Source organism: Vespula vulgaris, chromosome 2 (assembly GCF_905475345.1).
Source record: "Vespula vulgaris chromosome 2, iyVesVulg1.1, whole genome shotgun sequence".
NCBI classification, from domain to species: Eukaryota; Metazoa; Arthropoda; class Insecta; order Hymenoptera; family Vespidae; genus Vespula; species Vespula vulgaris.
In genome coordinates, this window is record NC_066587.1 from 1,467,142 (window position 1) to 1,485,545 (window position 18,404).

Here is an 18,404-nt window from a genome sequence, read left to right on the forward strand (position 1 = left end):
AAAGAAAAGTAAATAAAAAAGAGATGAAGAGATAAACTATCTCTCTGGTTCGTTTGATAGGAACGATAGAAAAGGAAAAATAAAGAATAAAAAGAAATAAGGGCTCTGTGAAATTAATCGAACGTTTTTTTCTCCCCTTTTTATTTATTCTTGTTTAATGTTGAAAAGTGTGTGTGTTAACTGTGTGTTCTGAAATAGTAAAAAAAAAAAGAAAAAAGAAAAAAGAAAAGAAAAGAAAGAAGTAGATTGGTATTCGATCGGTATGTACATGTACATGTATGTATATTTTTATGTATGTATGTATGTATGTATGTATGTATGTATATATATACACATAAACGATGAAAACCTGCTACGTGCGCCACCATTTTTCTCTTGGCCCGCCGAACTCCTACCGCGTTTTCTTCTTCTCGTCTTCTTTCTCGTGTAACTGCTTAATAATACACCCTTCCTTGCGTCTATCTTTTTTTGCTTCTCCTTAGTGAGAGTCTTAATGTTGATTTTCGTCGGGTCGAAACTAAACGTCGAGTCCTCACGATGGTCGGTTAAATCCTTCCTTCGTTCCTAAAAAATCAAAGAGGGTAAAAATATTTTCTTTTCGTTTCTTTCTTTCTTCTCTTTTTCTTCTTCTTCTTCTTCTTTTATTTTTTTTTTTAATTTGTTTTTCTATTTCTCTATTCTTTTTTTAACATTCTCCTTGCCACAGACGTAACCACCATTTGATTTTATTTTAATGCATCAAATCATTATTAATTGTAGTAATCGTTGATCGTTGGAAATAATCGTTTGTTTTATTTTCTTTTTTTTATTTTTTTATTCTTTTTATTAGTTCATTTATTTTTTGTCTTTTTATGTTCTCTTTAATCTTCTTTCGATTTTTTAACGGAGAGAAAAAAAAGTAAGAGGAAAAAGAAGATGGAAATATAATATATAATTAAAAAATTGATTTTGTTAGAAAGATATTTATATCTTTCTTTTTTTTTTTGTCTTTTTCTTTTCTCTTAAATCTTCTTTCGATTTTTTAATGGAGGAAAAAGAAATTAAAAGAGAAAGAAGAAGGAAATATAATACACAATTAAATTGATTTTGTTAGGAAGGTATTTATATCGTATTCTTCTTTTATTTATTTATTTTTTTTTGTCTCTTTATTTTCTCTTAAATCTTCTTTCGATTTTTTAACGGAGGAAAGAAATATAAATGATGAAAAAGATGATGGAAATATAATATATAATTAAATTGATTTTGTTAAAAAGTTGTTTATATCATATTAAAATTGTAAGAAAAGAAAAAAAATATTGTAATATAATATTCGATGATTTACCTCGTTCGTAATTTCAGCTTCTTCCTCGTAGCTCAGTGCCACGACAGCTAACATCAAATTGATTAGGTAAAATGAACCAAAAAACACGACCACCGTGAAGAACGAGACGCTAATAGGTCCGCACGCCGACAATACCTGTTTGTTAATTAATAGAATTTATTTTTAATGAATTATTTGTTTCGTTGCAAAATGTTGGTTTTCTGTACTCTTTGAGAACTTTGTATCATCCAATTTATATTTTTCAATTTAGAGATGACTTTTTAAAAATGTCCAACTTATTTTCAATGTAACTTAGTATATTTATGAAGTTAATATGTCATAAAAAAATATTTAATATATTTTGTAAGATAAATAATATAACTGTACTGCAGTACTACGCTATAAATTTGGTAAGTATTATTAGTACGTCGTAATAATAATAATAATAATAATAATAATAATATATATATAAAATATGAAAATATATCTTTTTTGGCGAAAAGAATCATGAAGGATCAAATTCAAAAAATTACTGCGACACGCCGCAAAGATTGAGGATGAAACAAAAAAAAATTACAAAAATAATAATATTAACAACAATAATAATAAAGAAATAAAAAAAAAGTAGATCTCGTTATACGGAGATATAACAAGATTTGAGATATTAAAATAACAATTTTCAATCCAATATAACTCGGTGCAATATTTTTGTACTACTGTTATATAAAAAATATTTAATATATTACATACCGCGACATAATTCTAACATAAATAGTACAAATGGTATACAAATATACTAACAATATTATTATTTTCTTTCTTTCTTTTTTACAATAAGTATAAGAAAAAAAAAATTGCTACTAATCATAAGCGAAAGTATTAAATTTAAAAAATAAGTATCACCTTTTTTGATCGAATGAATCATGAGGGATCAAACTTGAAAGAAAAACTTACCACGACACTTTCCGAGAATTGAGGATGATTATGATGAGAAAAAAAAAATTAAAGAAAAGGAAATAAAATAAAATGAAAAAAAAATAATCAAACAAAAAAAGGAAAAAAAAATACAAAGAAAGACCTTGTTATAGACGTCCTCCCAATAATCCAACGTAATCAGCTGGAACGTGGTTAGCATGGACCACAAGAAGTTATCGAAGTTGGTGTAACCGTGGTTTGGATTCGGGCCAACGCAAAGGCAGGTGTAGCTCTCGTTACAGTGTCTGCAATTAGACGATCTATAGATCTAAGTCCGTTCCTCGGACTACGAATAGTTCGACTAGTCGACTAGTCGAGAAAATTGTTTACTAAATATATTACTACGATAGACGGATAACGTTAGAATGGGGGTTGAAATTATGCAAATTCAGTTAAAAACTTGCACTAAGTTTTTATTTTATTTTATTCCTTCAATTTCAAATTAACTTTATTTTACCTTTCTCGTACGATCGAGATGATTATAATAATACTATTTCGTAAATGTGTAGACAAAAAAAAAACAGGAAAAGAAATAAATAGATAAAGAGTATTGAAAACAAAATTTATATACATGTATATATTAGAGAAGGTTCGTATACTTTATTTTAAAAAAAAAAAAAAATGAAAGAAATAAATATATATATATATATATAATTGCAAAATATAATTATAAAAAAAATATATATAATGCGTAATTTTTATTTTTATTTTTTATTTTATTAAAAAAAAGGAAGATAATATTATATAAAATTAATATAGTAATATAGTAGTAACATATAATAATAAAACAATATTCTATTACTAAATACTATAGTAAAAAATAGTATACTATAGTACATTATTATTAGCGTAACACTAAATTACTAGTAATGTACTACTGTATCAAACACCACAATAAAATATTATAATATACTATAAAACATTATTATTAACATTATTAATAAAATAATTACAGTTAACTTACATCACCACTAACAAATAATACTTCAATAAAAAATACTGTAACTAATATTATACTATAGTATACTAATATACATTACATAGATACGTATCTATTGAAAATAAAGTATGAAACTTCTCTCTTTTTTTTTCTTTCTTTTTTTACTGTAACCCTTTTCGAACAAAAAATAGCATACGAAGGAAGGACTATCTTTTTTTATGAGGAGAAAAATCCAACGTTCAGAGGATTATCGTATACCCCTCCACCCCTTCTTCACTCTCTCCGTCACGTCCCATCATGTCCTTGATCCAAAAGATCGAAAAATGACTGTGCTCGTCTTGTAAAAGTCGATGGAAAGCCAACGATATCCAACTTATATCTTGTTGGCTTATCTCAAGGGTTTCTTATGATAGGATAAAGACGGAAATACACTAACCTGGCGCCGGTTACATTGCCGCAGATGATTGGCTCTTCGTACTCGTTGAAAGCCCAATTGGACGAGTTCCAAGTCCACCTGTTGGGGATGATACGAAAAATTCTTTTAAGGGCTTTTGCCGAACTACCAAACCATTTTTAACTTAAGAGATCTGACCATCTGACGATCTAACAATTTTCGTAAGATAATTTAATAGTTTAGAAAAGATATTCGTTTAGAAATATACCGTTCTCTCACTCTCTCTCTCTCTCTCTCTCTCTTTTTCTTTCTCATTTTATTTATCGCTAGAATATTAAATTTCTATTTTCATTGTTTTACTACTTACTCGAATATCTTTTATTACAATACTAAAGTATTTTTTTTTTTTTTTGTAAAATAAATAATTACAGTTAACAGAGTTTAATAAGGATCTATACGAATACTTTCGATCATTATTTTTAATGATCGTATTATATACGTAATATTATTTGTCAATTGAAATGATCGTTGACAGGGTTACTGTTTATTATAAATATTGATCGATCATTTGTATAAAATATTAGGAAATTATTATATTTAATTGATTGATCGTGTCATTTCTTTCTTTCTTTTTTTTCTTCTTTTTGTGTTGTTCTTTTTTTTTTTTTTTATTTTTTATTTTTCTTTAATCTGTATAATAGTGATCGCTTTTATATATTTTCCATTGATACGTTTTATTTATATAATACTGACCTAATATATTTACTCGAAGTATCGATTAGGAAATTTTTTCTCCAAATATCGAACCAACGAAATAGCAGTCGTAATTAGTGCCACGCTATTTATAGATAAAATGCGTAATATTATCGAGTTATCGAACATTCGATATTACCGTTCTATCTAATCGATACGCTCGTGGAAGAAAATTTAATACATCAAAGTGATTCTCTCGATGTCAGAAAGATAATTGAATTTGTGGTTACACGGCTTTTATTTAATTCGTGATAACAAGAATGTTATTAATCAAGAATGACATATGTATTTATATATTTATCTTGCTGATATATATATATATATATATATATATATATATATGCAGATGTAGATAATATTAAAAGTGTCTAAATGATTTAAAAAATCAATTTTATCCATTTTCGAAAATCTTTGTCGACTGTAATATTTTTGTAATTCTTTCAATTTGTAAAATTACAAACCTAGAAACTTTTGACCTAACACATACACACACACACACATACACATAGTTGGTATATTCGACAAATAGTTCAAGTTTCATCGCTTTGTTCTTGTTGTTGTGGTAACATGTGAGTAAATTAATAGTTTCACAGCTTGGCCACTTAACCAAAGGTTGTACGTACATACAAACACATGTACACATATATAATATATGTGTGTGAATGCGTGTATATATAGATCAAGGAGAATGGCTATCGTTAATGAATTTCTAAGGGTCGGTTTTGTTCAAAGTAACTGGATGTAGCTTCGTACCAGAGATTAGAAGACTACGTTTACTAGGTAAATATCCTTACGTTAGGAATAATCTATAAACAGGTTGAGAACATGTTAGATCGAATCTAGTTGACCCAATATTCAGAAATGAATATACTTTGAGAACTGAATTGTTTCCTAATGTTAACGATAGATCTTATGATGATTTCATATAGCTATACAAGAAAAAAATATATATGTGATAATAAGTATATATAAATTATTTATTAATATATATATATATATAATTAAAAAAATTTTCACCACAATCCTTTTGATATAGATATATAAAAAAAAAAAAGAAGAAAAAAAATATATACGTATACGTATGTACAATAATTATTACATTGAGTGACGATAAGATTAATAAAGATGATTTGTGTTATACAAACGAATGGACGAATTCAATTTTAATTGTATATGTATTTAATAATAATTTGACTTGAAATCAATCGAAATTATTGATCAAATTTTTCTTTCGATTATTTTTTCTTCCCCCCCTCCCTTTTTTATGTTCAAATTCCTCTTTAGAACATTAGAACACTTTAGTCGAAGATATTTTTCTTTTTCTTTTCTTCTTATATAATATAATATTATAATATTGTAATAATAAAATAATAATTAAGAAAACTTACTCGATCCAATCGATCTGGGTGGTGTTCGGTTCTTGATGCTTCACGCATTTGTTCCTAAGTTCACCCATGTAAACTTGCAGAGCGAATAGGGCAAAAACCATCAAGCAGAAGATCGTTAGTGTCATTACCTCGGCTAGTTGCTTGAAGCTGTGCAAGAGCGCGTTAATAATAGTCTTTAAGCCTGTAACATAAAATATAATAATAAAATTATCCTAGTATTAAATTTTAATATCCTATATACATCACACTTTTACATACATACATACATACATACAATACGATACGATACACACATTTATATTTATACATACATTTACATACATGCATATATATATATATATATATATATATATATATATATATAGTCACTGAGTTTTCATTTACCCTTTCACCCCAATAATTATGCCGTCAGTGACACGTTTTGATTAATCGATTCACTTAGAAATACCTTTTGCGATTCGACGAAGGAGGACAAAGAAAAACTGAAGAAGAAAGAGAGAGAGAGAGAGAGAGACGAACGATGCAGCTGAAGAAATAAGAAGAATGAGGTTGGGGGTGAGAAGAGGTGGATGATGATCAAGAACTCGATCGAAATTAATCGTTTCATTATAAAGTCAGGATGAAGTATCTAAGAAGAGGATGAAAACTTCTTCAAACTGCATTCTTTCTCTCTCTCTCTCTCTCTCTCTCTCTCTCTTTCTCTCTTTCTCTCTCTCTCTTTCTCTCTTTTTCTTTCTCTCGTTTTATCTCTTTTTCAATTCAGTGAAGACGATATTTCATTATTTGCACGATAATCGTACGAAATCCAATATGGGGTATTTCTTAAAGAACGTTAATAATCTATAGATAATAATTAACTATGGGATCACTGTGTGTATTGGGTGTGTAAGATACGTAGACATGATGAAAGGATGGTTTTTGTAAGGGATGTTTCTTGAAGGGGATGAAAAAAGAAAAAAATCGATTATTATATCCCTCGACATTGATCTTTTTTTTTTTTTTTAGGAATTATTTTTTTCTTGTTTCCTTCTTCTTTCCTTAGATTAATTTTCTTTCTAATGCTACGAGCTTTATACGAATATCTTTGATCCTACAATCTTTGAGATCGGGAAAAAGTAAAATAGAAAAAATTTATGCTCGTATGTCTACATAATAACGAATTAAAAATTAATTTAAAAAAGAAAAACACTTAGCCATTATCTTTCGTCTATAATTCAATCAAAAAAGTAAATAAATTAATAAATTAATAAATAAATAGGTATATATATATGTAAAGTGTAATTCATTTTTTTATAATCGTTTAAAAATTTGCATTCCAGCAAATTTGTATATACGTACTTAAATACAATTTCATTTATAATACGTATAATCAGATTAAAAATTTTTACGTACACACATACATATACATTAAAAAAATTAAGTTTGTGAAACGACTTTTGATTCGACACTTTGAAAACGATTTAGATATATATTTACATATATACATATATACGCACACACACACACACATATATATATATCGTTGAATTTGCACAAGAAAAAAAAAGAAAAAAGAAGAAGAAGAAGAAGAAAAATATTTCTCGAAGAGTTATAACGAGTATCTTTTTTAGAAAAAAAGAAAAAAAAACGATACTATCGATTCAACGATCTAACGTAAGCGAAAGAAGAGGAAGAGTGAGTAGGTGAGTGGGTGGGTGGGTGGGTGGATGGGTGGATGGTTGGTTGGTCGAGGCTACAACGTTCATCCCGAGTGTTCGTTATAAAGTTTCCACTTGAAAAACACGAGTCGTTAGTAGGTATTCATTGAACGACTACTTTAAAGTCGACACCAAGATGAAATCGTGCACGAGTGGCCACTGTACACTACTTCTGATCCATTGTTCCTCAAAATAGTACTATATCGGGACAAGCGTATAAGCCTTTAAGAATCGTGTTCCTTAAAATATATTATAAGATACGATCTGTTGACTAGCCAAGTTAACCGGTTAACTAGTCAGCTGATCGACTAACTAACTGACTATCTAACCAGTTAACAACAACGATGTATCTCTTTAACTAAGTATATCATTACATTTCGAATTAATTTTAACGCTTTCACCAATCCAGTATTTTAATAATTTTCAACGGTAATTTATCTTTTGCGATAATCGAAATGAATGCTTAAGAAAGAAAAAAAGAGAAAGAGAGAGAGAGAGAGAGAGAGAGAGAGATCGATTATATCAGTTCTTTATACGGCTATTTAAACTTATTAACTTATAGAAACGTTCGAGCTTGTTGCAAGTACCTCAATGATTTATAAAACTAACATTTAATTTCTTTCTAGTTTCCTTCTTCCTATTCTCATTTTCTTTTTCTTTCGACTTCTTCGTGCTGCACGTGATCGGATAATTACGTTTCGCTTGAGAAGAGAAAAGAGAAATAAATGAAGCAACAAATAAAAAGAATTACCTATTTATTTAAGAGATCTTAATGAACGAACGATTAGAATTAAAAAACAAAAAAGAAAAAAAGAAGAAAAAAAGAGGAAGAGAGAGAAAAGCTAATAATCGTGTCTCTATGCGTAAATGTATACGTACTCCCTCCATCTCCCCCTCCCCCTCTCCCCCTCTCCCTCTCTCTCTCTGACTCTCTCTCTGTCACTCTGTTCATTTACTCGTACATTTTAGAAAAGACAATATTTATAGTTAACGTAGGAGAGCCAAAGCCTTTCTCTGTGAACTGAACTCGACTCCGACCCAACCCCAAACAACCCCCGCCCTTACTACCCCCAACTCTCTTCCCCATAACCCCTCTTACTCCTCCTATTACGACGTCAATCTCTTTGAAGCTTAACGTCGACCTTCCCTTCTCTCTCTATCTCTCTCTCTCTCTCTCTCTCTCTCTCTCTCTCTCTCTCTCTCTCTCCCTTTTTTCTTTTTTTTCTTCTTTATCTGCCACATTTTCCGTTTATCGATTCGACGACGACGACGACGACGACGACGACGGCGACGAATTTACATCGAAACAAATGCGATGGCGTCGAGAGTACAGAAGAGACGTAGTAAACCGAGACGGTAGAGATGATAGAGGGTGGGAGGTAAAGGGTGGAGGGTGGAGACGGAATAAACGATGGAGGTGGAAGGATATAGGGATAAGAGAAGAGGGACGGACGATAGTAATTAACAGGGAGGAGACATTTCGCAGGGATAAGCAAGAAGATTCCGTACTACATTTGCAACTATCACCTACACCAACACCAACACCAATATCAATACCAATACCAATACCAATACTAATACCAATACCAACATCTAGCAGCAGTAGTAGCAGCAATGCTAATCACTCTACTACTCTATACTCCAATTCCTAACTCTTCACTCCTTCACCCACCCCAAATCGTTTCCTATCTATCTACCACCTTCTCATCATCTTTCTCATCCTCATCCTTCTTCTTCTTCATCCTCCTTCTTCTCGTTCTTCATTATTTCTTGTTAAATCGAAGATCGAACGTTTTAGACTCGAATGCGTTCAAAAGACGATTTAAACCTCGTAAATCGCCATTGCGATTTACTTTCGAGAATGAGATCAATATTCGTAGAATGGCTTTGAGAGGGGGTGAGAAGAAGGACGAGGGGATTAAAGTAGGGGAAATAAAGGTAAATTGCAATGTCAGTAATATGTTATAACTTATGATAAGGGGTATCTATCTTTTTCTATCTTTTGCAGACTCTTTCGAGTGTTCTCTCTCTCTCTCTCTCTCTTTCTATCTATCTGTTTCGTACGTTTCAGACAAGATAGAGCAATTCATACATATGGTAATACGTAGCGAATGGTATGCCAAGAATAAAAACTGCCTAGAGTGATGCATTTTTTTGCATCCAAATTTCAATTCTCTAGTTTAGAAGAGAGAAATTTATTTTAATTGTACTTTTTCCTTTTTTCTTTTCTCCTTCCTCTTTTCTTTTTTTTTTTTTTTTTGTTATTTTGTTTTCTTCTACATCGAATTATTATTTTTTCCTTCGTTCGTTTTCTTTTTCTTGCGGTTTGTTTTTTTTTTCTTGTTTCTCCTTTTTTATTTTTGTTGAGAATCGCAACCAATATTTTGTCAGAACGCGAATAAAAAGAAAAAAGAAGTCAAGACGATTAAGAAAATTTGAACATTTCCGAATTATTTTCATAGCACATTTTCATTTTTTCTTTCCCTGATTCAACGTATCTTCTAATGAATCAACTAAATAATATTGAATACGATAATAAAAAGAAAGAGAGAGGGAGAGAGAGAAGAAAATTTATTAAAAAAAAAAAGAAGAAGATTAAAAAAGGAATGCAGAGAAAATTCACAAACAATTATATCCAAAAGCACCCTACCCTCATTTCACAAATTCCAATACCTAAATATAAATATTCGAAATAAATCACGAAACAGCTTCGTTTTTAAATCGCATGAGGAACACATTTTCGCTGTTCATTTCAGAAAAAGAAAAAAAGAAAAAAAGAAAGAGAGCACGAAGAAAGAAGAAAGAGAGAAACGATTTGAAAAATAAAATCTCGATCTTCAAAACAATTTCATTATTCACCGTGATACGGTACTCTCGTATCTAACATAAATTATGTTCAATATGACGACGACGACGACGACGACGACGACAACGACGAGAACGAGTTAGGATGAGCGAGAAAGAAAGAGACAGACAGACATACAGAGAGAAAGAGAGAGAGAGAGAGAATGAATGTCACGTGTTAGATGAAGGCACATCTATCAAATGCCAGAACGACTATCTATTTCCCGCGTGTAAACGCGCATTACTTGCACACACGGTGTGATATCACGCATACGTATATACATTCAAACGTAATTGATTGAACATTTGACGTGTCCCCGTAGACCGGAAAGTGTTCACAGAGTAAGAGAGAGAGAGAGAGAAAGAGGGAGAAAGAGAGAGAGAGAGAGAGAGAAGAAACTTATAGTCCCTTAATGGTTCACCGTCTTTACTGATACGCGACGTGCCGCTAGGGGACGTATATCATTTTGTCGACAACACACATATCGAGTCGAGTACCAAATTAAAATTAAACTGTAGAAAATTGACGCGCGTCATTCTAATACACATGTATGTATGTATGTATGTATGTATGTATGTATGTATGTATGTGATGTGCACATGAGGTGTATTATAGAAGATGTAAGGGAAAAAAGAATTAAAAAAAAAATAAAAATAAAAAAGGAGGGTAAATTTTCCACGAGACTTTGTCTTATCGTCGATTGATTCACTATCGAATGTTAACAATTTTTTATGTATACATGTATGTATATGTAGATATACATGTATGTACATATCTTTCCTTTCTTTCTTTCTTCTTCTTCTTCTTCTTCTTCTTTATTTTAATTTTTAATTTTTTTCTTCTCTTTTTTTTTTTCTTCTTTTTCTTTCGATGCAAATCTCTCTCTTTATCTCTCTGTTTCTAAAGAGATTAATTTCTCTGAAGATATTAATTTTTTATTCATACTTAATTGAACTTGATTATATAATATATATATATATATATATATATATATGTATATGTATGTATGTATGTATGTATGTGTAATGAATAAGGAATATTCCGTTTAATTGGCTGAAAACGATCGACTTTTACGTCAGATTTCAAGTTAACTTTCTAACAATTATCGAGCCCCTATCAGCAAACTCGAAACACAAATTTAACAACTTTGCTGGAAGTTTTTTCCTCTCTCTCTCTCTCTCTCTCTCTCTCTCTCTCTCTCTCTCTCTCTCTCTCTTCCTCTTTCCCTTTCATCGATCTTCATCAAACGGCTGTTAGAAAAATATCTAAAATACGATTAAACGGAGATTTACGACGATATTTAATACAATAACGATTTTAATGGTTGGTGGCCCAAGCAAGCACAATAGTTTCATGGAAGTAAAGCAGACCTTTTAAAAGGGATACAACCAAGAAAGAAAAAGAGAAGGAGAATGAGAAAGAATGAGTAAAAAAGAGAGAGAGAGAAAAAAAAGAAAGAGAGAGAAAGAGTTTCGCTCAATGATGTTATTCGACAATAGATGCCATCTCTCTCTCTCTCTCTCTCTCTTACTCGTTCATTTATATTCGAGAGACTTTACGGAACTTCCTTCAAAAGTATGAAAAATAAAAATGAAAAAAAAACAATAGGAGAAGAAGAAGAAAAAAGAAAAAGAAAAAGAAAAATACTGAACAACGGACTATTGGAAGATTTCTAACGAGGCGTTCGTAGTTGCACGTAAACGAATCTTAATTTTCCTCGGGAGAACTTTTGCCACAAGCATTATTTTCTCTTTCTTATTTCTCCTTAACCCTTAACCCCTAACCCCTAATCTCGCCAACCCCTTTATCACGTCGCCACCATTAATACCCTTATTACTATACTCTTATTACTAAATCTAGGTGTAATCTCTACCATTTTACCTTTAACTTCGTCGCTTTTTCTTCCTCATCATCTACCTCTTCAAAAAAGAAAAAAAGAAATAGAGAGAGAGAGAGAGAGAAGAGAAAAAAGGACGAGAAAATTTCTCGGAAAATTTTCTAGCAAATGATCCTAACTGTTTACGCACGCACACACGTACGTGCATACATATAGAGATAATATCCTAAATTATGTTCATTAACTTTTCAACTATTCCCATGACTGTTATTTTCTACGTCTTTTTTTTTCTTTTTGTAACATAAAAAAAGTTACACCTGTGCTATAATTAATGAAAAATATATATACGTATGTATATATGTATGTATGTGATTTTCTTTTTTTAATTCGTATTAACGAAAAAAAAATTTCGTTCGAGATCATTATACTACAGTAGTTTAATCAATTATTATTTTTTCCCCTTCCTATACGCATATTAAATAATATTTATTAAATAATATATTCTCTCGAGACTTTTAATTAACATTATTTGACATTATTCTATGGATCGTAACGATGGTATTTAAAAAAAAAAAAAGAAAAAGGTAAAGAGAAAGAGAGAGAAGGAAAAAAGAGAAAAAGTAAAACCACTCCAAGATATTTTATACGTGTTATATTTATATATGTGATATCAGATCTATTTACAGGGTTGTGTCCGTGAAATTAAATGTTATAAAGTACGAATCGTGCAATAAATAAATAAAGGATATCAATTACATTATTTTAATCGTATCGTTTTATTTTCAAATCCGATTTAATTCGTATTTCGAATTACGTGAAAAGAATCGATGTGTATGTGTGTGTGTGTGTGTATATATTTTTTATTTAATACGTGATAATAATTTTATATAATACGTTTTAAATTTTCACATAATTTCTATTTCCTTTGTTTTTGATCCTCATCAATTTCAATTTAACTGTTACATTATTTTAATATATTTGTACATATAAATTATATATATATATATATATATAGATATACAAATAAGTAGAAAGATAAATTGCTATTGGAAAACGTTCGCCGATAAATTTCCGACTATCAATCCGATTCAGATTTTTCGTTGAAATCTAACGAGTAGAGTAAAGCTTTCATCCTTCGGAAACGGCTTTTATCGAGGAGGATATTCGTTAGAATCGTTTATGGAAATTTGTGAATTAGTCAAGCACGAAGGGATGTGATACGGCTGATTTCAAATTGCAATTAATAATAAGTGTATACCACCCGCATATGTCCTCGATTTCGAAGTACATATATATATATATATATATATATATATATATATACATGTATATTGATATATCATATGTATGTACATATGTATATACAAATGTGTATATTTGTATGTGTGTATATGTGTGTATGTATGTACGTGTTCTTCCCTATTCTCTGCACTAATCGATCATTTTGTATATGTATATGCACGTATATGTATATATGTATATATGTAACTATGTAACTATATGTGTGTATATATATATATACGTTTGTATAATATATTTAAACTCAACGAAGATGAGAACAGATCGGTTCTATTTAAAAACAACGACTCCGAGAATCTGACTAACGATCCTTTCGATTCCAAGGACACCAATTACGTTCAACGTAACTTTACATACGTTAGCACATATAACTATTTGATCAGTCCAAAAGTTTTCATATGGGATTAAAGTTCTTAGATGATGAACAAAAAAAAATTTGTTCCTTTTCTTTTTTTTTTTTTTTCGTGATATTAGACTCACGATATTAGACACGTAGCTTAACGAGTTAGGCTTGTAGTTTTACGATTTGAAAATTAAAAAAAAAATAAAAAAAAAAGAGAGAAACAAAAAACTGAACAAAAGTCACGAAAAAGAAGTAATTGATGTACCTGGTAACTTTTGACCCCGACCTAGAAACTTTTGACCCATTTAGAAAATTTTGGTCCAGCTACTTAAGTACGTATATATATACGTGCCGAAATGTATGTATTTATCTATGTATTATCCAAATCGATTATATCCACGAAAAGAAAAATTAAAAAATATTGCTAAAGTTTGGTCGAAGATATATATAACCGTAATTACTCATACATTGTAAATTATTTGTTATCGAAAAGAAACATTTGTGAAAAATTTGTTTTATTAAAGCTTCATTGTTACTAAGATCATTTATATATATATACATATTTTGTTTTGTAAATTTATAATACAAAAAGTTAAGCGTATCAATCAGGTTCCTTGGCATTAAATTGTTTTTTTTTTTTTTTTGTAATTTTAAAACTGAATTAATCACTTTGACCTATAAGAATGGCTCATACATATATATATATATATATACATACATATGTTCATATGTACATTATATATATATTTCTTAGGAAGGTAAATGTCGAGAATGAAAATATTCTCACTCGTTATTCAACCAGTGTGTTATAAAATAACGAGCATTTAATCCAACTTCCTTCCCAATATTGTTAATTATTATACTATCGAACACTGTTTCCCAAGCTGTGCTCAATCAACAATCCGATATCGGGTCGATGTTAAATTCTCAATGATACGCGAAATTAATACCTGCTACCTATGTTACAGTCTAAAACAGGACTAAAATTAAAAAAAAAAAAGAGACAGAGAGAGAGAGAGAAAGAAAGATGATTAATTCGTAATAGAATTTTTTTTTCGAAAACTTCTCATCGAAATATCGAATGAAAATGTCGAATAAACGTTTTACGATTGAAAACAATAAATACGGTGACGCGATGTTCTTCGAAAATGTTCTCTTTGAAAAAATATTACAAAAATAATATATGGTTATTATAAAGAGATATCTTTATATCGTTTTAAGAAATAATTTTGACAATTGAACGAAAAGGTTGAGAAACCCTGTCCGAAGTAATATTGCTTTAATAATACTAATCTTACTTACCTGGCATTATGGATACAGTCTTAAATGCTCTCAACACCCTGAATGTCCTAAGGCCAGCCAGATTTCCAACGTCCATACCGATAGTAGCATACCCGCTAGTTATCACCACAAAGTCCAACCAATTCCAAGGATTTCTTAGATAGGTATACTTGTTCAATATAAATCCCTTGGCTATTGATTTTATCACCATTTCCGCCGTGTATATGGCTAGGAAGATATATCTGTAAATATAGTAAACAAAAATGGTTGCCTTGCTTCCGTTTATATGCGTTTATATATATTTGTGTGTATACGTGTATATGTTTGTGTGTGTTACTTCTTTTTAAATATATGAGTGTATGTGTATATGTATTACATATTTTTTTTTAATCGATTCAATCGCAAACGTATGAGAGAATGAATGATCGATTAGATTACGATTAGAATAATGTAATTATAAAAATTACAGTGATTCATAATAATATATAGGATAGGATTTTTACGTTACGATAAAAAGGAAATGTTGATTTATTAAGAACGATATTTCTTAATCTTTCTGAGGAATATTTTGATGTAATCAGATAATATAAAAGTGATATATAATATAATGAAACGTGTATAATACTTGCCAAGCGTAAGAAAAATTGTTCTCGTTGATCCGAATAATAATTTTATCGTAGGATTTCAAATGAAAAATTTGTGCGTTACGATAAAATCAATGTGATTAATTATAAATTGTTATGATATGGATAAATAAATATTTATGAAGTTTGTTAAACTTAAATATAATTGTCTCGTATCTAATATTACACGAATTGAATAAAGTATGTGTGTGTGTATTTGTGTGAATATTTTTCAAACTGAAAATATTCAATATTTCTCTGTCTCTTTTATTTATCTGAATGAATAATTTTATTAATTAACGATAAATATTTTGTAAAATAAATGATCATTGTATATGAACGTTTTCGAGTCAGTATTTATAATAAAATATCAATAGGTAATATAAATGGTCAGTTAATATAAATAATAAAATGTCAGGGTCAAGTCTCGGGGTTGCGTTTCTGGATTTTGCAAATTATTATATTTATAAATAATTTTTATTGAAACACCGACATTTTTTTTTCTTTTCTTTTCTTTTTCTTCCCCTCTTTTTTTTTCTTTTTTTATTCTAATCGATGTAATATATCCGATCACTTACGTTCCCTATCGATATTTAATTACAAGTTTTTTTATTACAAATCTAAATTTATAAAACAAATGATCGACGTTATAAAATTATTAACCATCTAATATATTGTTTATAAAATATTAAGAAATTAAAAAATTATTATATAATATTTGCAAATAATACTTTCATTGACACACTAACTTTTTTATTTCTTTTTTATTTCTCTTTTACCATTATTATTATTATTATTATTATTATTATTATTATTATTATTATTATTATTATTATTATTATTATTATTATTATCAATCGACGTAATATACCGATAATTCTCATCGATATTTCATTAGAAATCTTTTCTCTAAGATACTCCATTATGAATACCTTATCATAAATTTAATTTAATAAAATAAATGATACAATCGATATTACAAAATATCCATCGTTTGTTTTAAATACTGATTGTAAATATTTAAAAGCTCAATCCAATAATTAGCAGTCTCTGTCTCTCTCTTCCTCTCTCTCTCTATCTCTGTCTCTATCTCTGTCTCTCTCGTTTTTACATCTCGATAAGATTAGATAGCTAATAACGAATATAAAAGTTTTGTCGTTATAGAGAAAGTTAAAAAGTTGGGAAGATGAAAATGCTGAAATCGTTCTTCTATCGATAGTATTTGATATTTCATTCTTCGAATAAAATACGAGAAAGAGAAAAAGTGAGATATATATATATAGAGAGAGAGAGAGACAACGAGAGAAAGAGAGAGAGAGAGAGAGAAATAGAGATAGAAAACACGTTTTACGTTTTTACGTTCTTCTAACGTAGAGACAGACGATTTTGATCGATAAGACAGCTTTACAAAAGTATGATCGTCGTACAAAAGGAAAGGAACTTTACGGATAGACGCGCGTTATAACGAAAAAAAGAAAAAAAAAAGAAAAAAAGGAAGAAGAAAAGAGAAAAGGTGAGGGGGAAAAAAATTGAAAAAAAAAAAGAAATTCAGCTCCGAGAGATATTTTAAGTTAATGTAAAACTCTCTTTCTTTCTCTTTTTTTTTTCTTTTTTTTTCCCTTTATATCAAGTGATTCGACTTGATCGCACTTGAAAATATTCATTAGAGCAATTTATACATTGAACAAAAGGAAACGTTGTAACGGCATTAAAAGTATCAAGAATAAAAGAGATAAAAAGAGATAAAGAAAGAAAGAGAGATAGAGATAGAGAAATCGTATATTCAGATGAGATCAATAAAAAGGAAAAAAGAGAGATAGAAAAAGAAAGAAATGTATATAAAGTACATATCTATATATAATTCATTTAGTTACTCTTTATATATGGATTTTTACAAATTTCAAATCACACAAATAAAATCTCATATCTCTCGATAAATCTCGACGATAAAAATGTTTTAATATAATTAATAGTTTCCTGTCGTTAATAAATTTTCTAATGTATAAACTTATAGTGTATGAATGATATTCAATTTGTAAATGATATTGATCACTTATAATAATAGATTACATATTTGTGTGTGTGTATAGTAAATGTATGTATATATGTATGTATGTATTTATGGATATATGATATTTCTATACTCACTCGGCTTCTTCAACGGTTTCGGTCATGGCCAGGAAGACGCAATTAAGTAGTATGGTGGCCATAACCATGTAATCGAAGTACTGATTAGTACTTAGGAAGATGCAACACCGTCTTATAGGATTCCACGGGGAAAATATAAACCAACTATTGGTCGCGGTGAACCTATGGATGTAATTCTTTCGAAATCTCTTCGACACCACGCAGAAAGTCTGTAAAAAAAGAAAGAAAAGAAATTTTTTTTAATATTACAAAGTATATATGCATATATGTATATAATTCGTTCAAGTACATTGTTTCTATACCTGATTAAATAAATGAAAAAAAAATTCAAGTTCATTGTTTTGTTAAATGATAAATCGATTAAGGTAAAATTTATGTTAACCGTGTATATAATTCATATTAGCATACTGTACTTACGCTTAGTTATATAAACACAAAAATTAAAATTGAAATGATATTATTTAATTAAACGATAAATTATTGATTTTCAAATGTCACAGCTAAAATTTATGTTAAACGTGCATATAATCCGTGTAAATATACTGTACATATTAGACCTGATTATTTATATATATATATAA

General features: G+C 29.2%; 1 protein-coding gene across 6 annotated transcripts in view; it reads right to left on the reverse strand.

Annotated features, from left to right (window-relative positions):
• The window catches only part of LOC127061570 (sodium channel protein 60E-like), a 97,141-nt gene that overhangs the window by 26,668 nt on the left and 52,069 nt on the right, over positions 1 to 18,404 (reverse strand). For all 6 annotated transcript variants that reach the window (XM_050988617.1, XM_050988618.1, XM_050988619.1 and 3 more), the window contains 7 exons: positions 17,824 to 18,032; positions 15,074 to 15,294; positions 5,751 to 5,931; positions 3,652 to 3,729; positions 2,379 to 2,520; positions 1,322 to 1,456; positions 350 to 564 (listed from right to left, as the gene is read on the reverse strand). In XM_050988617.1, coding sequence (XP_050844574.1) covers positions 350 to 564; positions 1,322 to 1,456; positions 2,379 to 2,520; positions 3,652 to 3,729; positions 5,751 to 5,931; positions 15,074 to 15,294; positions 17,824 to 18,032 — 1,181 coding nt within the window. The remainder of the gene's footprint in view (positions 1 to 349; positions 565 to 1,321; positions 1,457 to 2,378; positions 2,521 to 3,651; positions 3,730 to 5,750; positions 5,932 to 15,073; positions 15,295 to 17,823; positions 18,033 to 18,404) is intronic.